This window comes from Oncorhynchus masou, chromosome 32, assembly GCF_036934945.1.
Source record: "Oncorhynchus masou masou isolate Uvic2021 chromosome 32, UVic_Omas_1.1, whole genome shotgun sequence".
NCBI classification, from domain to species: domain Eukaryota; kingdom Metazoa; phylum Chordata; class Actinopteri; order Salmoniformes; family Salmonidae; genus Oncorhynchus; species Oncorhynchus masou.
In genome coordinates this window covers 82,560,321-82,585,889 of record NC_088243.1, presented here as the reverse complement: position 1 = coordinate 82,585,889, position 25,569 = coordinate 82,560,321, and the positions used below count along the sequence as shown (strand labels likewise).

Sequence of the window (25,569 nt, the reverse complement as noted above, 5' to 3'; positions counted from 1 at the left end):
AAGGATAGGCTACTTCTGCCCAACGCTCAGGAGAAGGATAGGCTACTTCTGCCCAATGCTCAGGAGAAGGATAGGCTACTTCTGCCCAACGCTCAGTAAGGAGAAGGATACGCTACTTCTGCCCAACGCTCAGTAAGGAGAAGGATAGGCTACTTCTGCCCAACGCTCAGTAAGGAGAAGGATACGCTACTTCTGCCCAACGCTCAGTAAGGAGAAGGATAGGCTACTTCTGCCCAATGCTCAGTAAGGAGAAGGATAGGCTACTTCTGCCCAATGCTCAGGATGAAGGATAGGCTACTTCTGCCCAATGCTCAGGAGAAGGATAGGCTACTTCTGCCCAATGCTCAGGATGAAGGATAGGCTACTTCTGCCCAATGCTCAAGAGAAGGATAGGCTACTTTTGCCCAATGCTCAGGAGAAGGATAGGCTACTTCTGCCCAATGCTCAGGAGAAGGATAGGCTACTTCTGCCCAATGCTCAGGAGAAGGATAGGCTACTTCTGCCCAATGCTCAGGAGAAGGATAGGCTACTTCTGCCCAATGCCCAGGAGAAGGATAGGCTACTTCTGCCCAATGCTCAGGAGAAGGATAGGCTACTTCTGCCCAATGCTCAGGAGAAGGATAGGCTACTTCTGCCCAATGCTCAGGAGAAGGATAGGCTACTTCTCCCCAATGCTCAGGAGAAGGATAGGCTACTTCTCCCCAATGCTCAGGAGAAGGATAGGCTACTTCTGCCCAATGCTCAGGAGAAGGATAGGCTACTTCTGCCCAATGCTCAGGAGAAGGATAGGCTACTTCTGCCCAACGCTAAGTAAGGAGAAGGATAGGCTACTTCTGCCCAACGCTCAGTAAGGAGAAGGATAGGCTACTTCTGCCCAATGCTCAGTAAGGAGAAGGATAGGCTACTTCTGCCCAATGCTCAGTAAGGAGAAGGATAGGCTACTTCTGCCCAATGCTCAGGAGAAGGATAGGCTACTTCTGCCCAACGCTCAGGAGAAGGATAGGCTACTTCTGCCCAATGCTCAGTAAGGAGAAGGATACGCTACTTCTGCCCAATGCTCAGGAGAAGGATAGGCTACTTCTGCCCAATGCTCAGGAGAAGGATAGGCTACTTCTGCCCAATGCTCAGGAGAAGGATAGGCTACTTCTGCTCAATGCTCAGGAGAAGGATAGGCTACTTCTGCCCAACGCTCAGGAGAAGGATAGGCTACTTCTGCCCAATGCTCAGGAGAAGGATACGCTACTTCTGCCCAACGCTCAGGAGAAGGATAGGCTACTTCTGCTCAATGCTCAGGAGAAGGATACGCTACTTCTGCCCAATGCTCAGGAGAAGGATAGGCTACTTCTGCCCAATGCTCAGTAAGGAGAAGGATAGGCTACTTCTGCCCAATGCTCAGGAGAAGGATAGGCTACTTCTGCCCAACGCTCAGTAAGGAGAAGGATAGGCTACTTCTGCCCAATGCTCAGGAGAAGGATACGCTACTTCTGCCCAATGCTCAGGAGAAGGATAGGATACTTCTGCCCAATGCGCAGGAGAAGGATAGGCTACTTCTGCCCAATGCTCAGGAGAAGGATAGGCTACTTCTGCCCAACGCTCAGTAAGGAGAAGGATACGCCACTTCTGCCCAATGCTCAGGAGAAGGATAGGCTACTTCTGCCCAATCCTCAGGAGAAGGATAGGCTACTTCTGCCCAATGCTCAGGATGAAGGATAGGCTACTTCTGCCCAATGCTCAGGAGAAGGATAGGCTACTTCTGCCCAATGCTCAGGAGAAGGATAGGCTACTTCTGCCCAATGCTCAGGATGAAGGATAGGCTACTTCTGCCCAATGCTCAGGAGAAGGATAGGCTACTTCTGCCCAATGCTCAGGAGAAGGATAGGCTACTTCTGCCCAATGCTCATGAGAAGGATACTCTTCTTCTGCCCAATGCTCAGTAGAAGGATAGGCTACTTCTGCCCAATGCTCAGGAGAAGGATACGCTACTTCTGCCCAATGCTCAGGAGAAGGATAGGCTACTTCTGCCCAACGCTCAGGAGAAGGATAGGCTACTTCTGCCCAATGCTCAGGAGAAGGATAGGCTACTTCTGCCCAATGCTCAGGAGAAGGATAGGCTACTTCTGCCCAACGCTCAGTAAGGAGAAGGATACGCTACTTCTGCCCAACGCTCAGTAAGGAGAAGGATAGGCTACTTCTGCCCAACGCTCAGTAAGGAGAGGGATAGGCTACTTCTGCCCAATGCTCTGTAAGGAGAAGGATAGGCTACTTCTGCCCAATGCTCAGGATGAAGGATAGGCTACTTCTGCCCAATGCTCAGGAGAAGGATAGGCTACTTCTGCCCAATGCTCAGGATGAAGGATAGGCTACTTCTGCCCAATGCTCAAGAGAAGGATAGGCTACTTTTGCCCAATGCTCAGTAAGGAGAAGGATAGGCTACTTCTGCCCAATGCTCTGTAAGATAGAAGGATAGGCTACTTCTGCCCAATGCTCAGGATGAAGGATAGGCTACTTCTGCCCAATGCTCAGGAGAAGGATAGGCTACTTCTGCCCAATGCTCAGGATGAAGGATAGGCTACTTCTGCCCAATGCTCAAGAGAAGGATAGGCTACTTCTGCCCAATGCTCAGGATGAAGGATAGGCTACTTCTGCCCAATGCTCAAGAGAAGGATAGGCTACTTTTGCCCAATGCTCAGTAGAAGGATAGGCTACTTCTGCCCAACGCTCAGGAGAAGGATAGGCTACTTCTGCCCAATGCTCAGGAGAAGGAAAGGCTACTTCTGCCCAATGCTCAGGAGAAGGATAGGCTACTTCTGCCCAATGCTCATGAGAAGGATACTCTACTTCTGCCCAATGCTCAGTAGAAGGATAGGCTACTTCTGCCCAATGCTCAGGAGAAGGATAGGCTACTTCTGCCCAATGCTCAGGAGAAGGATAGGCTACTTCTGCCCAATGCTCAGGAGAAGGATAGGCTACTTCTCCCCAATGCTCAGGAGAAGGATAGGCTACTTCTCCCCAATGCTCAGGAGAAGGATAGGCTACTTCTGCCCAATGCTCAGGAGAAGGATAGGCTACTTCTGCCCAATGCTCAGGAGAAGGATAGGCTACTTCTGCCCAATGCTAAGTAAGGAGAAGGATAGGCTACTTCTGCCCAACGCTCAGTAAGGAGAAGGATAGGCTACTTCTGCCCAATGCTCAGTAAGGAGAAGGATAGGCTACTTCAGCCCAATGCTCAGGAGAAGGATAGGCTACTTCTGCCCAATGCTCAGGAGAAGGATAGGCTACTTCTGCCCAATGCTCAGGAGAAGGATAGGCTACTTCTGCCCAATGCTCAGGAGAAGGATAGGCTACTTCTGCCCAATGCTCAGGAGAAGGATAGGCTACTTCTGCCCAATGCTCAGGAGAAGGATAGGCTACTTCTGCCCAACGCTAAGTAAGGAGAAGGATAGGCTACTTCTGCCCAATGCTCAGGAGAAGGATAGGCTACTTCTGCCCAACGCTCAGTAAGGAGAAGGATAGGCTACTTCTGCCCAATGCTCAGGAGAAGGATAGGCTACTTCTGCCCAATGCTCAGGAGAAGGATACGCTACTTCTGCCCAATGCTCAGGAGAAGGATAGGCTACTTCTGCCCAATGCTCAGTAAGGAGAAGGATAGGCTACTTCTGCCCAATGCTCAGGAGAAGGATAGGCTACTTCTGCCCAATGATCAAGATGAAGGATAGGCTACTTCTGCCCAATGCTCAGGAGAAGGATAGGCTACTTCTGCCCAATGCTCAGGAGAAGGATAGGCTACTTCTGCCCAACGCTCAGGAGAAGGATAGGCTACTTCTGCCCAATGCTCAGGAGAAGGATAGGCTACTTCTCCCCAATGCTCAGGATGAAGGATAGGCTACTTCTGCCCAATGCTCAGGAGAAGGATAGGCTACTTTTGCCCAATGCTCAGGAGAAGGATAGGCTACTTCTGCCCAATGCTCAGGAGAAGGATAGGCTACTTCTGCCCAATGCTCAGGAGAAGGATAGGCTACTTCTGCCCAATGCTCAGGAGAAGGATAGGCTACTTCTGCCCAATGCTCAGGAGAAGGATACGCTACTTCTGCCCAATGCTCAGGAGAAGGATACGCTACTTCTGCTCAATGCTCAGGAGAAGGATAGGCTACTTCTGCCCAATGCTCAGGAGAAGGATAGGCTACTTCTGCCCAATGCTCAGGAGAAGGATAGGCTACTTCTGCCCAACGCTCAGGAGAAGGATAGGCTACTTCTGCCCAATGCTCAGTAAGGAGAAGGATATGCTACTTCTGCCCAATGCTCAGGAGAAGGATAGGCTACTTCTGCCCAATGCTCAGTAAGGAGAAGGATAGGCTACTTCTGCCCAATGCTCAGTAAGGAGAAGGATATGCTACTTCTGCCTAATGCTCAGGAGAAGGATAGGCTACTTCTGCCCAATGCTCAGTAAGGAGAAGGATAGGCTACTTCTGCCCAATGCTCAGTAAGGAGAAGGATAGACTACTTCTGCCCAATGCTCAGGAGAAGGATAGGCTACTTCTGCCCAATGCTCAGGAGAAGGATAGGCTACTTCTGCCCAATGCTCAGTAGAAGGATACGCTACTTCTGCCCAATGCTCAGTAAGGAGAAGGATAGGCTACTTCTACCCAATGCTCAGGAGAAGGACATCTCAAGGAGGTCTATTTATATTCATTTTGAAGTGAATGTCAGATGAGGCCCAAATAATTTGAGTAACAAACAAACATTTCAATATACACCAAATGTAAATGTGCATTTCTAAACCGAGGATTATAATTTTATTGCTCTTAAAACATGAGAAACGTTGTACAGACAGAAGAACACAGTGAAGACAAGATTATTGACAAATAAATAAAAGTAAATAAACAAGTGCCAACAAACACAATGGAATAGGCCATGGAACATCGGTCCATTATGTTATGGAACAGAGACATATTCACAGTTTGGCAACAATGCAACTCAACAATGACAACCACACAAAATATTTCTATATTAACATTATGTCAAAAACAAAATGTTTGAAAACATTTCCAGGTGGTCATGATGAGAGAATGCCATTTGATACTGTAAATATTTAGTTTTTATAAAAATAAACATGTCCCATGCTTTATACTCATTATATAGTCTTAAAATATACGTTTTTGCTATTAGTTTTCTATGGAACATAACTACTATAAATTATACGGTACAGACATGTTTTCTATTTTTTTTACAAAACAGTGAAGAATTTGGAACCAATCTTCACATTGTCAGTTAGTGGGATAATTTAAAAGTGTTTTCCTGGCTCACAAATATTCCAACTGTTTTACAATATTTACATCTCAAGTGTAGAATAATACAACTCCGCGTGAAGAATTTCCATTGCAAAACATTACTGCAGTAAGTAGCCTCCTCATATTTTTGTGGATGTATATTCTTTCTTTCTCACTTCAATAAAACTCGTAGTAACACTGAATCTGCCACCACCATTGGTATCTTGACCGTTCTACTTCTTGTATCTTCAAGTAGAAATGTAGAATTGGGGAAACATGCGAGACAGTAGTGTAGTGAAAGAAAACACATGGCATGAATAGTACCCTAATGTCAGAGTCGGAATAGTTGCAGTTTCGGTTGAGGTTAGCAAGAAGGCTGTGTGATCTCCATGGTTTGACAACAGGATGAGACAGAAAGATGTTTTCACACAGAAAACACAGGTGTCAGTTTTATTAAAATACATAGAAAACTACTTTGTGTGTGTGATTTACATATATCTCCTGTATTGTGTGATTTATATATATATATCTCCTGTATTGTGTGATTTATATATATATCTCCTGTATTGTGTGATTTATATATATATCTCCTGTATTGTGTGATTTATATATATATCTCCTGTATTGTGTGATTTATATATATATCTCCTGTATTGTGTGATTTATATATATATCTCCTGTATTGTGTGATTTATATATATATCTCCTGTATTGCACAATGGACAACAGCACATAGAGAGCAAAAAGTATAAACCCATTGAATTGTTTGTGACACAAAATCCTGTAAAATTATTTTAGAGAAGAATATAGCAACTTGAATCTCTTATAAGATGAAATAGTTTATAAAATTGAAGGTGTATGATGTGACGTTTGTTGTCTAGCTCAGGCTGAATGTGAACAAAACATGAACGTAGATCATGTGTGAACAGGAGCAAATGCTGAAGGTTGTGCAAAAGGCTAAGGCTAAGTTTGATACAGTGGATCTCCCATTTACCTCATCTTGTTTACAAGAGGCGAGGTGCAGATTTCATGTGGACTGTGATCGTTGTGTGTGAGAGCATGTGAGAGTGTATGTACTGTGTGTGTGTGTGTGTGTGTGTGTGTGTGTGTCTCAAACCAAGACAGCAATGTGAGGTTTACTACAATTTATACAGTAGAGCGGGGCTGCCTTCCTTCATGAAGAACATTGATCCTACCCAGCTGATTGGTTAGCCGCTAGTGAGTTAGCGTTTCTGCTACATCTGCCCCAACCTGTGGTGTTATTCTACAGGTGAGTAAATGGGCCCCATGTCTGTTTTATAGCAACCCAATTCATATGTGTGGATTTTACAATCTTGCAGAGGTACCATTATCAACATTGTGAATGTGATGTATGTGATATTGTTGAGGTGCATGTCATGATACTTTCCAGATGACCAACATAACTCATTCTGTGACAACAGTTAGAAATGTAACAAACAAACACGTCAACTACTTACCCAGGCTTTGGACGACCTAATTCACAGAATTCGCTACTTTGACATTCTCTGTGGTATTTTTGCCCAGAGCACATTAAAATGTCTTAAGATTTATTACAGGTGTATTACTCTTTATATTTGTTATACTCAAATTCATTTTATATATTATTTTCATTATATTTATTCTCCACAAAATGGTATACTTTGCTAAAAAGATACAACTCAAATATACATCGAAAAGAATGAGAAGGATCTTTGAAATGTGAGAGTTGACATGGAGGAGTGGTTAGCCCTGTTTTTCACCCAGCGTTTCAGAGGTGTAGGTCCTTGCACCTTTTGTAGAGCGGTGCCCAAGCATTTGTCTTTTATGCTAGAACACTACAGGGCCACTCTGCAACTGCCACAGCCCCTGGAAACGCATCATGGAGCAGTTTCATTGTGATGGATGGATCATTGCATGTCCTGTAAACAATAAATAACTAATGGACGTTGAGAGTGTGGTCCCAGCCACCCACACTCCCAACTGTCATAAATAATTATTCACTAACTTCTCCCAACTTTGTCTCTACTGGGCGGGCAGGGTTTTCATTGGGCGAGAGAGGGAGCCCATGTTAGTGGTGGTTGTAGTAACTAGGGGACTCACGCTCTTGTTAGGCAGACTACTGGAGTGGCCCATAGCATCCTCGGCTGCACGCAACAACAAAGTGTAATTGATAGCAACCTCTTCAACCTTCCGCAGCAGCTGCAGCCTTTGGGCCTCTGAACGCACCCCTCTAACCAGCTTGATGAAGGTCTGAGTCAGTTCGCAGAGGACCAGGAAGCTGGCCGTAACAACGCTCAGCATGCGCGTGGGGCTCTTCTCGACGCTCGCCACCCGTCTGCACGCTGCCCTGAACTCCTTGAAACGCACCGCCAGCTCCTGTTTGTACTCGGCGATCCGGGACGGTTGGAGGCGTGATTCGTTATCCACCTGGGGAACGTTAGCGCACTGTCGCAGGATGGCTAGCAGCTCATTAGCATCCAGCTGGGCGTTGAGGAAACCGTCCGGCAGGCTGAACGTTTGCCCTTGAAGGGACTGGACCCTTGCCAGGCTACCCTCCAGAGTCCCGCAGGCCCGGAGGTCAATCTCTTGTGTCTGCGGTTCCTCTTCTTCTTCCTCTTCCTCTATTTCTTCCTCCTCCCCGCTGCAGCCCTCAGCGTGGAGAACCTGGAGGGTTTTGCTGATGACGGGCAAGGTCTGAGAGTCCAGCTGCATCCCGGGCAGGACCTGGAGGGGGATGGAGTAGGAAAGCTCTTCTTTCTCACTGCTCTCGTCCGCCTCCTCACATTTCCTGTAGCAGAAACAGAAGGAGCAGCACTTCTCCCTGTCGTCACTGTCCTCGCTAGGCAGCCCCAGCAGCATCTCAGTCGGCGCCCCCTCTTTGCTCTCCCGCAGCAGCTCTTCTCCCTGGACGAAGAACACTCCTTTCTTCCCCTTTACCACTGCAGCAGCCGTGTGAGTTTGAGTTTGATTGTGAACAGGCTCCACGGGCGTTGGAAGCCTCAGTCCTGTGGCCCTCACTCGCTCCATCTCCTTCTCCAGGCTCTTGGCTTTGGGTTTGACCTCGGCGTAGAGTGGCGTGCCTTCAGCGTTGTCCACCTCCCCGATGCTATACCGCCTCTGGAGCTTCTTGTACTGCGGAGCGCCCATGCAGTCTGGTGTGCTAGAGGTGCAGGTGGGCAAGCAGGAAGCCTGCTCCCCCCTGGGTTCCCGTGACTCCAGACTGGTCGAGCGGATTCGGGTGGTTTTGATCTCTAAGGTCTGAGGTCTCCTCTGACCTCCCTGGGAGTGAGGTGTTTTGGAGGTCGCTGGAGGGGTCTTCGAGAGGGGTCTCTCTCTGCCTCTATGCTGCTGTGGCTCCGCAGTTGAGCCGACCGGTGTATCAGGCAGTCGGATGCCTCTGCACATCCTCTTGCAGTCGCAGCTGCGGCGTTGCTCTCGGGAGATGCCAGGGGCTTTTAGCACAGGACTTGTACGGAGCTGGCAAGCGCAGGGGGTACCTGAGGGGACTGGCGAGGACCCCTGGGGTAGGTACTCTCCCCCGGATGACTTGGGCTTCAGAAGTTCTTCCAGGAACTCTAACTCGTACTGCCGGACCTTCTGGAGCTGGGCTCTGCGCTCGTCAGTCTCCCGACGAATCCGAGCTGGGAACGTGGCTGACAGGAGGTTCTTGATACTGAGGAAGGGGGCGCTACGCTGGGCCTTCCCTTTACCACCACCCTGCTTCTTGCTGTCGGCAGATGGAAAAGTGGAGACCTTGTCCACAGAGCAGGTAAGGTGTGTGGAGTCTCCCAGGAGAGATAATGTCTTCGAGGGGCATTTCTGTGGCTCGGCTTGAGCTTTACCCTGGGACCTCTCTGCCTTGGCCTCTGCTGCTTCCTTCCTCTCAGCTTTCACAGGTATGTGTGGGGACTGAGAGTACTTTGTTGGAACCTGGGGGCTGGGCTTGACCAAGACGGGGTCTGCTCCTGCTCCTCCTGCTGCTCTCGCTGCGATCTCTTTGCTGCTAGCCAGTTGGAGGCCTTTGTCCCGAAGACGCTCATCGTCTGTTGGGGAAGAGGAATGGAACACCACCACCTTCTGGGATTGTGGATCCTTCGGTCTTAGCTGTGGCCCGGGTTCTCTCACTGGGCACGTGCAGAATAGGTCATCAACTGGCAGGAGGTCATTAGAGCTTGAAGGCTTGATGGTCTCGCTAGAGGCAGTCTCGGCATCTTGGCACATGTTTGTGGGGCAAATCTTGGCGGAGGCAGTTCTGTCTACAGCCAAGAGAATAGGTAAGGCTTTGTTGGTAGGGTCCGGACTCAGAGGCGCAGACTTCTTCCCCTTGATCCCTGCAGAGAGATTGGGGCTTAGTTTTCCCACAGCAGAACAGGGTGACCTTTGATCCTTGCCGACCTTGGGTGCCTGCCCTGGATCGGACACTTTCAGCTCCTCAGGTGACTTTGCAGGGCGGTCTTGGGTGCACGCTTTGGTAGGCTCTGATTTTGCCTTCTTGCCTTCACTCGGTTCACTCTGCAATGGGTCGTGGGTAACGTTACTGCCCTGCTTCACTGAGCTGAGACCTGGACTGGCAGTCTCCTTAGCAGGGCTGAGCTTTAGGGGAACAGTCTTACTGAGGGTCACTGGCTTCGAGGAGCAGCTGCCGCGGATCTGACCCATGGAGAATGCACCACCCTCTATAGTCTGGGTGGTGCAGCCTGGTATGGCCAAGGGGAAGTCCCTGCGACTGAAGATACGCTCCTTGTTGATATGGTGGGCCAGCAGGTAGGCCTGGTTCTGGTGCTGCTTCATGGCCGACACCATCTCTGAGACGTCTGTCAGCTCTGAGGAGTTGGTCTCGTGCCCTGAGTCCAACGATGACTCAGGCGTAATGGCCGCCAACACGATCAACCCTACGGAAAGAAGGAAACACAAGACACTATCAGGGTCACGAGGAAGACATGAAATATCACAGACAGGTGGAAAGCAGTCATTGATTGTGCAAAGATGGCACATCAAATATACTGTTTCTAAGTACTAACTCATCAAAATCCCTTGATGTTTCTTTTAAAGCTCTGCTAACCGTCTGTGAGTAAAACCTTGTTTTGCATCAAATTGAATTTTAATCAAGACTGAGGGAACACTTGTGTTTCTCTCACTATCAAAATATACAGCACAAGAGACTTTGTTCAGTGTCAAGCAGTGTTCTGTAAAACAACACGTCAAAACTTTGTCTTTTGTCTCTGTTTTGGGATGCTAAAGCTTTGAACTTGAATTATGCTATCAAGCCAGGCTCAATTCATCGGGGCGTGGACTCTACCAGGTGTTTGAAAGTGTTCCACAGGGATGTTGACTCCAACGTTTCCCACAGTTGTTCACACAGGAAACTGTTGAATGTGAAAAACCCAGCAACATTGCAATTTTTGACAGATAATAGGTGTGCTTAGCACCTATTACCATACCCTGTTCAAAGGCACTTAAATATTTTGTCTTCCCCATTCACCCTCTGAATAACACACATACAGAGTCCATGCCTCAATTGTCTCAAGGCATAAAAATCCTTCTTAAACCTGTCTCCTCCCCTTCGTCTACACTGAAGTGTACAAAACATTAGGAACACCTGTTCTTTCCATGACATAGACTGACCAGGTGAAAACTATGATCCCTTATGGATTCACTTGATATATCCACTCAAATCATTGTAGATGAAGGGGAGGAGACAATTGAGATATTTTCTTTATATATTTTTTATTTAACCTTTATTTAACTAGGCAAGTCAGTTAATTAAGAACAAATTCTTATTTACAATGACGGCCTACACACATGGATAGACATGGATAGTGTGCATCAATCAGAGGGTGAACAAAAGATTCAAGTGCCTTTGAACAGGATATGGTAGTAGGTGCCAGGTGCACCGGTTTGAGTGTGTCAAGAACTACAAAGCTGCTGGATTTTTCATGCTCAACAGTTTCCCGTGTGTATCAAGAATGGTCCATCACCCAAAGGACATCTAGCCAACTTGACACGACGTTGGGAAGCATTGGAGTCAACATGGGCCAGCATCACTGTGGAACGATTTCTACACCGTGTAGAGTTCATTCCTCAACGAACAGAGGCTGTCCTGAGGGGAAAAGGGGGTGCAACTCAATATTAGGATTGTGTTCCTAATATTCTGTACACCAAGTGTATAAAAACATTTCAAAGTGCCCTTAGTAGTCACTGAGCCCTAAAATTAACAATTAGCACTAAAAATAGCCCTTGTAGCATGACTCGGCATGTTGACCTGTGGTCTGAGCTGGCTGTTGGGGGTGATGGGGGAAATCCTCTGATGCAGCTAGGGCCTCCAGTGCCTGCAGAGTGGACACCAGAGCATCATCCAGCTCCTGGGCATGGTCCCGTACTGTCCTGGTGGCCACGTGGTCTATCAACGTCACCGGTACGTCCTCTGGAGCCGGTACCACTTCCTTGGCAGAGCTCTTGCCTGCAGTTGCCCCAGTTGTAGTGCTTGGACTGGGGATGGAGTTTGGGTTTGGTTGAGACTTCCGTCCTCTCTTGGAGTCGTCTTCATCCGAGCTGTTGTCCCTGAAGCCAGGCGGAGGGTCAGCAATGGCTGGCGGAGGAGGCTGCAGCTTTCTTCCTACTTCCTCCACCTCTTCTTCCTCTTCCTCTTCGTTCCCCGGCGGAGGCAGGGCCATGAGGTCTACTGCACCACCATCACGGGAGGCACAGGCGCTGGAGCAGTGCTTCGACGAGTTGCCACTGCTTCCACCGTTTAAGGCCACAACCACTCCCTCTGCCCTCAACCTGGCCTTGCAGGAGTCACAGAAGAACCGTGTAGCTCGCTGGGACTGCCCCATGGTTTGGGCTCTGCTCCTGAAGACTTCTGAGCTCTCCTGGAAGGGGCTCTCTGGCCTCTCGCCGATCGTCTCCGTGCTCCGGGGGATTGTGTCAGACTTGGCACTGGGCCGCTCTGGTACCTCTTGGGAAATTAAGTTCTCATTGATATCGAGCTCGGGTTCTGCCTGCATTTGGAGCTCCTGCAGCTGTTGTGGCTCCCGGAGATGGACGTGGCATAGACCCAGGTGTTGGGACTCTGCTGGCAGTGGGGCGGTCGCTGTCTTCTGAGACTGGGAACCTGGGTCCCTCGTATGCGATCTTTCCCTCTCGTCCCCTCGTCGGTCTCCACTGGGCACCGCCGTGACACCAGAGCGTGGGTGGGCGTGGTGGGAACCTCTGTAATCTGAGGACAGAATTGTCAGAGCAATTGAGAGGCTGAAAGGTGAGGAATCGCATGGGAGGATGGAGTGGGTCCTTATGGGAAAATAGAGGAGAAGGCTGGTGGATGTTTTTCAGTGATGGATGCTGGAGACTGGAGTTGGAGGTTTGAGGTAAGTCTGGTGGGATGTTATGGGACGTAGCGGCCTTCCTCTCATGCAGGCACACCACCACAGCAGATGGAAACAGAGCTGTGCATGTTTGAATATTACATGTATACTTGATTACAGAGATAAAAGCAAGGCAAAACCCCTGAAATGTTACCCTGTGCATGGAAAAGGGAGAGAATAGTCCAATGAAGATGAGACCTCAGGATGGAGATGGGAGGAGCGACAGCAGAGGTGATCGGTAGCTGTTGATATGGTTTAGGTCCGGATGCACAGATGCATTATGGAGAAGCAGGTGTCAGTCCAGTTCGATTGAGCAGAGTTGGTTGCAGTATAATGGTTTACATGCAATGCCTCACACTTGCAGACACACACAAAAACCTGTAAATGGAATCCTTGAGATGCAAACTGATATGCAGTCAATGGGGGCGTTGGATGCTAAGTTTGAATGCTGAGTTTGTATGTTGAGTTTTATTGTTACAAAATGTAGGCAAAGCAAACAGTATGGAAATGATTTTAACCTTAAATGAAAAATACTTTCAGTTTTATCTAAAGCTAATAATAATGGATTCTCTGTAACACTTCCCGAAAAACTAGACCTACAGAAACACCATGTATACAAAAGTATGTGGACACCCCCTTCAAATTAGTGGATTCAGCTATTTTAGCCACACCCGTTGCTGACAGGTGTATAACATTGAGCACACAGCCATGCAATCTCCATAGGGGGGGGGGGACCAACTCCATATTAATGATTTAGAATGAGGTATTCGACGATGTCCACATACCTTTGGTCATGTAGTTTACATTTCTTAAACATCAACAGACATTGTGAATATGCAGTTTCATTGCAAGTCCTAATAAATCAAGGAGGTGACTACTAACATACCTGCCTTGATCATATATGACTGACCAGGTGTCCGGTAGTAGATGGCTCTTTTGGGGTCCACAAACAGCTTGTAGTAGCCAGAGATGAGACAGGCGAAGTTACTGGCATCAGGCCACTCCATCAACAGGACCAGAGGCTGCAGGGGGTGGATCATTAAGACGTAGATTAAGATTCCTTTATTGTCAATTGTACACAAGGTCCAACAGAAATGTGTTTTCTGCTTTATCCAATAATGTAGATAGATTGGCTTTATCCCAGCCCCTCCGAAACCCACACACACACACATTCATACACAGAGGTTGGAAAGGTTGGAGCAGGGATGGAGGGAAGTTAAGAGACCTCAACAAAGCACTTGACTGTATATTTAATATAATGGCCATACCGGTACTTCAACTTGGTTTATGTTGCAGGTTTGATTTAATTGAATTTCATTTGAAAGGAATTCTTCTTTGCAGTGAAAATCTATGCTAGGTAGCATGACCTACATGTATGATGCAAGGACTTCTGGCAAAACAAACACATCTCATTCTATTGAGTTCCACCCTGAGCCTCATAATGTCCTTCTAGATCTATAGCTGTACATGTGTTCAATCTGTCATATACCTTGGCCTCATGTATGGCCACCTCTACGCGGGCAACGCCCTGGTTCTCCCGGTGCAGCTGTATCTTAGCAACGCGACTGAACTCTGTCAGAACCGTGGTCAGGTTGTTCTTTAGGTCGATCACATGACCGATGCCGTGCCGTGGACCCACCAGCAGCGTAGTGGCCGACTGCTTCTCATCCTGTGGATCAATCAGTCAGTAAATCAATCAATCAAACATAAACATGAGCTGTACGTTGACAAAAGAGAAATTCATCATAAAAGAGTGTGACTCATATATGTTGTGGGAATTCAAAATTGGAATGTTCATAAGGGAATGGTAGGCCGTCATTGTAAATAAGAATTTGTTCATAACTGACTTAACAAGTTAAATAAAGGATAAATAAATTAATAAATGTTGCCATTACTAATCCGACGGTGTGGAACAGCAAGCCTCCAAAGGGCGGAAGATCGTTGAGCACACGCATGTACTGCAGCTTTCCCTGGAGAGGAGGGACCTGTCAGTAGACACAACACAACACTCAAGGGCCCAGTCTGAATAGTCTCTAGTGGCTTCCTCTACTCGTCTCCTCGATCTGCACTAACATTAAAGAACTGGACAGGTGAAATTGAAATCCTAGCTGGCATCCTTCATTATTGCTTTCACTTATCTTGTGATTTCAGATCAGTGGAGATGAAGGAGAGGAGACGAGGAGGAGAAGCCACTTAATATGGTTGAGATTCACCCAAGGACGACAAGACGGGTGTGGTCGCCCTGTTGCTAGCTTCTACTAGTGAGATTCACCCAAGGATGACCATTGGATTTTATACTGCAATACTATATATGTCCTCTTGGGGTCACTGTTTAGCCATGTATTGGGGCACAAGCACACTTTAAATATGTATGGAACTCCACAGCCAGTCAAATCCAAAGATAAACTGCTTAACGGAGAGTGCAAGCCCTCAGATGAAAGGTATGCTATACAATAAATCTGAAAAACGTAGTGTTATAGCTATGCTGTATCTAGAGAATATTTACTGAAAGGAAGGTCATTGTGTGACAGAGAGGACAGATCACCTTATTGCCGGAGGGAGGCGGATGCTGATAGGTTTTGAGCAGCTGTGACAGGGTCTTACACACATTCTTCTCCTTGATGGTGGGAAGCAGAGTGAGGGGTAGGAAGGGTTCCAGACCCCACTCCTTCCTGGGGAGGGAGAGAGAGGGAAAGACAGGTGGGAATAGAGAGGAGGGTGGAGAGTAGAGAGCAAGGGGAGAGAGGAAGAAAGAGAGAGAGAGAGACAGAGAAAGATGGTATACTCAGTCAGATGCTGACAGCTGTGGGACTATGTCTATATCTCAGGGAGAGACCCCCAGGGAAGACTCGTGGGCTATGTCCCAAATGGCACCCTATTCCTTTATAGCCCTGTGGGCCCTGGTCAAAAGTAGTGCACAACATAGGGAATAGAATGCCAGTTGGGATGCAACCCAACGACTGCTCCTATTCTCTGTCACACTGCAGGATTGACAAGGCTACCCTCAGAGTCAGACAGGAGGGAGAACACTGGCTCTTCTCTGTCTGTGTGACTGAATGACTTGTTATTGCATTGTATTCCCCTGCATATTATGTTTTTGTTGAACGCAGTGATTGTAAGTCGCTCTGGATAGTAATCTGCTAAATTAGTCTGTCAGAGTGAATTAGTTATGGGAATTATCTACCCTCAACAAAAATATAAACACATGCAACAATTTCAAAGATTTGACTAAATTACAGTTCATATAAGGAAATCAGTCAATTTTTCATTCATTAGACCCTAATATATAGATTTAAATGACTGGGAATACAGACATGCATCTGTTTGTCACAGATGCAAAAAAAGATAGGGGCATAGATCAGAAAACCAGTCAGTATCTGGCGTGACCACCATTTGCCTCATGCAGCGTGACACATCTCCTTCACATAGAGTTGATCAGGCTGTTGATTGTGGCTTGTGGAATGTTGTCCCACTCCTCTTCAATGGCTGTGTGAAGTTGCTGGATATTAGCAGGAACTTTTAGAAGCTCAGCTGGATACCACACTTCTGCACATTAGACATTTTTTATGAAATATAATGGAATACGGAGACACGCATCTCGGTCTTTGAGGTGTCTGAGAGATGAGTCATGCAGCTGAGGGATACATTTTGTTATACGAAAGACAGACAGACAGACAGACAGACAGACAGACAGACAGACAGACAGACAGACAGACAGACAGACAGACAGACAGACAGACAGACAGACAGACAGACAGACAGACAGACAGACAGACAGACAGACAGACAGACAGACAGACAGACAGACAGACAGACAGACAGACAGACAGACAGACAGACAGACAGAAACACAGACAGAAACACAGACAGAAACACAGACAGAAACACAGACAGAAACACAGACAGACAGACAGACAGACAGACAGACAGACAGACAGACAGACAGACAGACAGACAGACAGACAGACAGACAGACAGACAGACAGACAGACAGACAGACAGACAGACAGACAGACAGACAGACAGACAGACAGACAGACAGACAGACAGACAGACAGACAGACAGACAGACAGACAGACAGACAGACAGACAGACAGACAGACAGACAGACAGACAGACAGACAGACAGACAGACAGACAGACAGACAGACAGACAGACAGACAGACAGACAGACAGACAGACAGACAGACAGACAGACAGACAGACAGACAGACAGACAGACAGACAGACAGACAGACAGACAGACAGACAGACAGACAGACAGACAGACAGACAGACAGACAGACAGACAGACAGACAGACAGACAGACAGACAGACAGACAGACAGACAGACAGACAGACAGACAGACAGACAGACAGACAGACAGACAGACAGACAGACAGACAGACAGACAGACAGACAGACAGACAGACAGACAGACAGACAGACAGACAGACAGACAGACAGACAGACAGACAGACAGACAGACAGACAGACAGACAGACAGACAGACAGACAGACAGACAGACACACACACACACACACACACACACACACACACACACACACACACACACACACACACACACACACACACACACACACACACACACACACACACACACACACACACACACACACACTTACTCCACATTCTTGAGGGAGATCTTCTGATTAGGTCTGGCCGACGACACTGTGATGTAGATATGAAGCGCCGCCAGCCGCAGTGTGACGTCAGACTTCCAGTCCATGCCGAAGCGCTCTTTGATGACGTCATTGCGACTCTGTGGTGGGGAGGGGGTAATGTCATGTTATTCTGGTTATACAGTTTTAGGCTCAGCGATAACAGAGATGGATGTCCTTGTCAGGAACCTCTTCCAGCAATTTCATGCAAAGGGGTGAGACACAGAGATATTGAAGATGCACTGGATACTTCATTTATTTGTGTTGGACGTGATGTGAAACTGGTTTTGGTATGTCTATATACCATCTTGGTATGGCAGAATCTCTAGCGTGGTAGAGTTACAATAACAACATTCTAGAATGAGATGGAGAAGGACATACTTCTGGAACTACTCATTTGTGCCAGAAGTTCTAATCCTTTTGTTGGCTCAGTGGGCTGAGGGGCTCCGCTGCAGAAATAACCCCTTGACGATACAAACAGAACCATGGGGTCTGTATTCATGGTATCCCCACCTACAAGTACCTGAAGGCTGTATCCATAGCTGTAGAGGTACCTGAAGGCTGTATCCCCACATGTAGAGGTACCTGAAGGCTATATCCCCACCTGTAGAGGTATCTGATGGCTGTATCCCCACCTGTAGAGGTATCTGAAGGCTATATCCCCACCTGTAGAGGTATCTGAAGGCTGTATCCCCACCTGTAGAGGTACCTGAAGGCTATATCCCCACCTGTAGAGGTATCTGATGGCTGTATCCCCACCTGTAGAGGTATCTGAAGGCTATATCCCCACCTGTAGAGGTATCTGATGGCTGTATCCATACCTGTAGAGGTACCTGAAGGCTATATCCGCACCTGTAGAGGTACCTGAAGGCTGTATCCATATCTGTAGAGGTATCTGAAGGCTATATCCCCACCTGTAGAGGTATCTGAAGGCTGTATCCCCACCTGTAGAGGTATCTGAAGGCTGTATCCCCACCGGTAGAGGTATCTGAAGGCTGTATCCCCACATGTAGAGGTACCTGAAGGCTATATCCCCACCTGTAGAGGTATCTGATGGCTGTATCCCCACCTGTAGAGGTATCTGAAGGCTATATCCCCACCTGTAGAGGTATCTGAAGGCTGTATCCCCACCTGTAGAGGTACCTGAAGGCTATATCCCCACCTGTAGAGGTATCTGATGGCTGTATCCCCACCTGTAGAGGTATCTGAAGGCTATATCCCCACCTGTAGAGGTATCTGATGGCTGTATCCATACCTGTAGAGGTACCTGAAGGCTATATCCGCACCTGTAGAGGTACCTGAAGGCTGTATCCATATCTGTAGAGGTATCTGAAGGCTATATCCCCACCTGTAGAGGTATCTGAAGGCTGTATCCCCACCTGTAGAGGTATCTGAAGGCTGTATCCCCACCTGTAGAGGTATCTGAAGGCTGTATCCCCACCTGTAGAGGTATCTGAAGGCTATATCCCCACCTGTAGAGGTATCTGAAGGCTGTATCCCCACCTGTAGAGGTACCTGAAGGCTATATCCCCACCTGTAGAGGTACCTGATGGCTGTATCCCCACCTGTAGAGGTATCTGAAGGCTGTATCCCCACCTGTAGAGGTATCTGAAGGCTGTATCCCCACCTGTAGAGGTATCTGAAGGCTATATACCCACCTGTAGAGGTATCTGATGGCTGTATCCCCACCTGTAGAGGTATCTGAAGGCTATATACCCACCTGTAGAGGTATCTGAAGGCTGTATCCCCACCTGTAGAGGTACCTGAAGGCTGTATCCCCACCTGTAGAGGTATCTGAAGGCTGTATCCCCACCTGTAGAGGTATCTGAAGGCTATATCCCCACCTGTAGAGGTACCTGAAGACTGTATCCCCACCTGTAGAGGTACCTGAAGGCTGTATCCCCACCTGTAGAGGTATCTGAAGGCTATATCCCCACCTGTAGAGGTACCTGAAGGCTGTATCCCCACCTGTAGAGGTGCCTGAAGGCTGTATCCCCACCTGTAGAGGTGCCTGAAGGCTGTATCCCCACCTGTAGAGGTATCTGAAGGCTGTATCCCCACCTGTAGAGGTGCCTGAAGGCTGTATCCCCACCTGTAGAGGTATCTGAAGGCTATATCCCCACCTGTAGAGGTACCTGAAGGCTGTATCCCCACCTGTAGAGGTATCTGAAGGCTATATCCATAGCTGTAGAGGTACCTGAAGGCTGTATCCATACCTGTAGAGGTACCTGAAGGCTGTATCCATACCTGTAGAGGTACCTGAAGGCTATATCCCCACCTGTAGAGGTACCTGAAGGCTATATCCCCACCTGTAGAGGTACCTGAAGGCTATATCCCCACCTGTAGAGGTATCTGAAGGCTATATCCCCACCTGTAGAGGTATCTGAAGGCTGTATCACCACCTGTAGAGGTATCTGAAGGCTGTATCCCCACCTGTAGAGGTATCTGAAGGCTATATCCCCACCTGTAGAGGTACCTGAAGGCTGTATCCCCACCTGTAGAGGTACCTGAAGGCTGTATCCATACCTGTAGAGGTACCTGAAGGCTATATCCCCACCTGTAGAGGTATCTGAAGGCTATATCCCCACCTGTAGAGGTATCCGAAGGCTATATCCCCACCTGTAGAGGTACCTGAAGGCTATATCCCCACCTGTAGAGGTATCTGAAGGCTATATCCCCACCTGTAGAGGTATCCGAAGGCTATATCCCCACCTGTAGAGGTACCTGAAGGCTATATCCCCACCTGTAGAGGTACCTGAAGGCTATATCCCCACCTGTAGAGGTATCTGAAGGCTATATCCCCACCTGTAGAGGTATCTGAAGGCTGTATCCCCACCTGTAGAGGTATCTGAAGGCTGTATCCCCACCTGTAGAGGTACCTGAAGGCTATATCCCCACCTGTAGAGGTACCTGATGGCTATATCTCCACCTGTAGAGGTATCTGAAGGCTGTATCCCCACCTGTAGAGGTATCTGAAGGCTGTATCCCCACCTGTAGAGGTATCTGAAGGCTATATCCCCACCTGTAGAGGTATCTGAAGGCTGTATCCTCACCTGTAGAGGTATCTGAAGGCTATATCCCCACCTGTAGAGGTATCTGAAGGCTGTATCCCCACCTGTAGAGGTACCTGAAGGCTGTATCCCCACCTGTAGAGGTATCTGAAGGCTATATCCCCACCTGTAGAGGTATCTGAAGGCTGTATCCCCACCTGTAGAGGTATCTGAAGGCTGTATCCCCACCTGTAGAGGTATCTGAAGGCTATATCCCCACCTGTAGAGGTATCTGAAGGCTGTATCCCCACCTGTAGAGGTATCTGAAGGCTATATCCCCACCTGTAGAGGTACCTGAAGGCTGTATCCCCACCTGTAGAGGTACCTGAAGGCTGTATCCATACCTGTAGAGGTATCTGAAGGCTATATCCCCACCTGTAGAGGTATCTGAAGGCTGTATCCCCACCTGTAGAGGTACCTGAAGGCTATATCCCCACCTGTAGAGGTATCTGAAGGCTATATCCCCACCTGTAGAGGTATCTGAAGGCTGTATCACCACCTGTAGAGGTATCTGAAGGCTGTATCCCCACCTGTAGAGGTATCTGAAGGCTATATCCCCACCTGTAGAGGTACCTGAAGGCTGTATCCCCACCTGTAGAGGTACCTGAAGGCTGTATCCATACCTGTAGAGGTACCTGAAGGCTATATCCCCACCTGTAGAGGTATCTGAAGGCTATATCCCCACCTGTAGAGGTATCCGAAGGCTATATCCCCACCTGTAGAGGTACCTGAAGGCTATATCCCCACCTGTAGAGGTATCTGAAGGCTATATCCCCACCTGTAGAGGTATCTGAAGGCTGTATCCCCACCTGTAGAGGTATCCGAAGGCTATATCCCCACCTGTAGAGGTACCTGAAGGCTATATCCCCACCTGTAGAGGTACCTGAAGGCTATATCCCCACCTGTAGAGGTATCTGAAGGCTATATCCCCACCTGTAGAGGTATCTGAAGGCTGTATCCCCACCTGTAGAGGTACCTGAAGGCTATATCCCCACCTGTAGAGGTACCTGAAGGCTGTATCCCCACCTGTAGAGGTATCTGAAGGCTATATCCTCACCTGTAGAGGTATCTGAAGGCTATATCCCCACCTGTAGAGGTATCTGATGGCTATATCTCCACCTGTAGAGGTATCTGAAGGCTGTATCCCCACCTGTAGAGGTATCTGAAGGCTGTATCCCCACCTGTAGAGGTATCTGAAGGCTATATCCTCACCTGTAGAGGTATCTGAAGGCTATATCCCCACCTGTAGAGGTATCTGATGGCTATATCTCCACCTGTAGAGGTATCTGAAGGCTGTATCCCCACCTGTAGAGGTATCTGAAGGCTGTATCCCCACCTGTAGAGGTATCTGAAGGCTGTATCCTCACCTGTAGAGGTATCTGAAGGCTATATCCCCACCTGTAGAGGTATCTGAAGGCTGTATCCCCACCTGTAGAGGTATCTGAAGGCTGTATCCCCACCTGTAGAGGTATCTGAAGGCTGTATCCCCACATGTAGAGGTATTTGAAGGCTATATCCCCACCTGTAGAGGTATCTGAAGGCTGTATCCCCACCTGTAGAGGTATCTGAAGGCTATATCCCCACCTGTAGAGGTACCTGAAGGCTGTATCCCCACCTGTAGAGGTACCTGAAGGCTGTATCCATACCTGTAGAGGTATCTGAAGGCTATATACCCACCTGTAGAGGTATCTGAAGGCTATATCCCCACCTGTAGAGGTACCTGAAGGCTATATCCCCACCTGTAGAGGTACCTGAAGGCTATATCCCCACCTGTAGAGGTATCTGAAGGCTATATCCCCACCTGTAGAGGTATCTGAAGGCTGTATCCCCACCTGTAGAGGTACCTGAAGGCTATATCCCCACCTGTAGAGGTGCCTGATGGCTATATCTCCACCTGTAGAGGTATCTGAAGGCTGTATCCCCACCTGTAGAGGTATCTGAAGGCTGTATCCCCACCTGTAGAGGTATCTGAAGGCTATATCCCCACCTGTAGAGGTATCTGAAGGCTGTATCCCCACCTGTAGAGGTATCTGAAGGCTGTATCCCCACCTGTAGAGGTATCTGAAGGCTGTATCCCCACCTGTAGAGGTATCTGAAGGCTATATCCCCACCTGTAGAGGTATCTGAAGGCTGTATCCCCACCTGTAGAGGTATCTGAAGGCTGTATCCCCACCTGTAGAGGTATCTGAAGGCTGTATCCCCACCTGTAGAGGTATCTGAAGGCTGTATCCCCACCTGTAGAGGTATCTGAAGGCTGTATCCCCACCTGTAGAGGTACCTGAAGGCTGTATCCCCACCTGTAGAGGTACCTGAAGGCTGTATCCCCACCTGTAGAGGTACCTGAAGGCTGTATCCATACCTGTAGAGGTATCTGAAGGCTATATACCCACCTGTAGAGGTATCTGAAGGCTGTATCCCCACCTGTAGAGGTACCTGAAGGCTATATCCATACCTGTAGAGGTATCTGAAGGCTATATACCCACCTGTAGAGGTATCTGAAGGCTGTATCCCCACCTGTAGAGGTACCTGAAGGCTATATCCCCACCTGTAGAGGTACCTGAAGGCTATATCCCCACCTGTAGAGGTAGCTGAAGGCTGTATCCCCACCTGTAGAGGTGCCTGAAGGCTGTATCCCCACCTGTAGAGGTACCTGAAGGCTGTATCCCCACCTGTAGAGGTATCTGAAGGCTATATCCCCACCTGTAGAGGTATCTGAAGGCTGTATCCCCACCTGTAGAGGTATCTGAAGGCTGTATCCCCACCTGTAGAGGTACCTGAAGGCTGTATCCCCACCTGTAGAGGTATCTGAAGGCTATATCCCCACCTGTAGAGGTACCTGAAGGCTGTATCCCCACCTGTAGAGGTACCTGAAGGCTGTATCCCCACCTGTAGAGGTATCTGAAGGCTATATCCCCACCTGTAGAGGTATCTGAAGGCTGTATCCCCACCTGTAGAGGTATCTGAAGGCTATATCCCCACCTGTAGAGGTACCTGAAGGCTATATCCCCACCTGTAGAGGTATCTGAAGGCTATATCCCCACCTGTAGAGGTATCTGAAGGCTGTATCCCCACCTGTAGAGGTATCTGAAGGCTATATCCCCACCTGTAGAGGTATCTGAAGGCTATATCCCCACCTGTAGAGGTACCTGAAGGCTATATCCCCACCTGTAGAGGTACCTGAAGGCTGTATCCATACCTGTATATAGAGGTACCTGCAGGCTGTATCCATACCTGTATGTAGAGGTACTCGAAGGCTGTATCCATACCTGTATGTAGAGGTACCTGCAGGCTGTATCCATACCTGTATATAGAGGTACCTGAAGGCTGTATCCATACCTGTATATAGAGGTACCTGCAGACTGTATCCATACCTGTATGTAGAGGTACCTGCAGGCTGTATCCATACCTGTAGAGGTACCTGCAGGCTGTATCCATACCTGTATGTAGAGGTCCTCGAAGGCTGTATCCATACCTGTATGTAGAGGTCCTCGAAGGCTGTATCCATACCTGTAGAGGTACCTGCAGGCTGTATCCATATCTGTATGTAGAGGTACCTGCAGGCTGTATCCATACCTGTATGTAGAGGTCCTCGAAGGCTGTATCCATACCTGTAGAGGTACCTGCAGGCTGTATCCATACCTGTATGTAGAGGTACCTGCAGGCTGTATCCATACCTGTAGAGGTACCTGCAGGCTGTATCCATACCTGTATGTAGAGGTACCTGCAGGCTGTATCCATACCTGTATATAGAGGTACCTGCAGGCTGTATCCATACCTGTATGTAGAGGTACCTGCAGGCTGTATCCATACCTGTATGTAGAGGTACCTGCAGGCTGTATCCATACCTGTATGTAGAGGTACCTGCAGGCTGTATCCATACCTGTATGTAGAGGTACTCGAAGGCTGTATCCATACCTGTATGTAGAGGTACCTGCAGACTGTATCCATACGTGTATGTAGAGGTACCTGCAGGCTGTATCCATACATGTATGTAGAGGTACCTGCAGGCTGTATCCATACCTGTATGTAGAGGTACCTGCAGGCTGTATCCATACCTGTATGTAGAGGTACCTGCAGGCTGTATCCATACCTGTATGTAGAGGTACCTGCAGGCTGTATCCATACCTGTATGTAGAGGTACTCGAAGGCTGTATCCATACCTGTATGTAGAGGTACCTGCAGACTGTATCCATACCTGTATGTAGAGGTACCTGCAGGCTGTATCCATACATGTATGTAGAGGTACCTGCAGGCTGTATCCATACCTGTATGTAGAGGTACCTGCAGGCTGTATCCATACCTGTATGTAGAGGTACCTGCAGGCTGTATCCATACCTGTATATAGAGGTACCTGCAGGCTGTATCCATACCTGTATATAGAGGTCCTCGAAGGCTGTATCCATACCTGTATGTAGAGGTACCTGCAGGCTGTATCCATACCTGTATGTAGAGGTACTCGAAGGCTGTATCCATACCTGTATGTAGAGGTACCTGCAGGCTGTATCCATACCTGTATGTAGAGGTACCTGCAGGCTGTATCCATACCTGTATGTAGAGGTACCTGCAGGCTGTATCCATACCTGTATGTAGAGGTACCTGCAGGCTGTATCCATACCTGTATGTAGAGGTACCTGCAGGCTGTATCCATACCTGTATGTAGAGTTACCTGCAGGCTGTATCCATACCTGTATGTAGAGGTACCTGCAGGCTGTATCCATACCTGTATGTAGAGGTACCTGCAGGCTGTATCCATACCTGTATGTAGAGGTACCTGCAGGCTGTATCCATACCTGTATGTAGAGGTACCTGCAGGCTGTATCCATACCTGTATGTAGAGGTACTCGAAGGCTGTATCCATACCTGTATGTAGAGGTACCTGCAGGCTGTATCCATACCTGTATGTAGAGGTACCTGCAGGCTGTATCCATACCTGTATGTAGAGGTACCTGCAGGCTGTATCCATACCTGTATATAGAGGTACCTGCAGGCTGTATCCATACCTGTATGTAGAGGTACCTGCAGGCTGTATCCATACCTGTATGTAGAGGTACCTGCAGGCTGTATCCATACCTGTATGTAGAGGTACCTGCAGGCTGTATCCATACCTGTATGTAGAGGTACTCGAAGGCTGTATCCATACCTGTATGTAGAGGTACCTGCAGGCTGTATCCATACCTGTATGTAGAGGTACCTGCAGGCTGTATCCATACCTGTATATAGAG

General features: G+C 48.2%; 1 protein-coding gene across 4 annotated transcripts in view; it reads right to left on the bottom strand.

Moving 5' to 3' along the window:
* Window positions 1-4,766: 4,766 nt before the first annotated feature.
* Window positions 4,767-25,569, bottom strand: part of frmpd3 (FERM and PDZ domain containing 3) — a 329,892-nt gene continuing 309,089 nt past the window's right edge. For 3 of the 4 annotated variants that reach the window (XM_064955254.1, XM_064955252.1, XM_064955253.1), the window contains 6 exons: window positions 17,262-17,398; window positions 15,177-15,303; window positions 14,527-14,616; window positions 14,121-14,300; window positions 13,518-13,653; window positions 4,767-10,159 (listed from right to left, as the gene is read on the bottom strand). In XM_064955254.1, the coding sequence (XP_064811326.1) occupies window positions 7,290-10,159; window positions 13,518-13,653; window positions 14,121-14,300; window positions 14,527-14,616; window positions 15,177-15,303; window positions 17,262-17,398 (3,540 nt within the window). In that variant the 3' untranslated portion in view covers window positions 4,767-7,289. Of the gene's footprint in view, window positions 10,160-11,529; window positions 12,487-13,517; window positions 13,654-14,120; window positions 14,301-14,526; window positions 14,617-15,176; window positions 15,304-17,261; window positions 17,399-25,569 lie in introns of all 4 variants that reach the window. The other variant, XM_064955255.1, reaches the window with a different exon arrangement.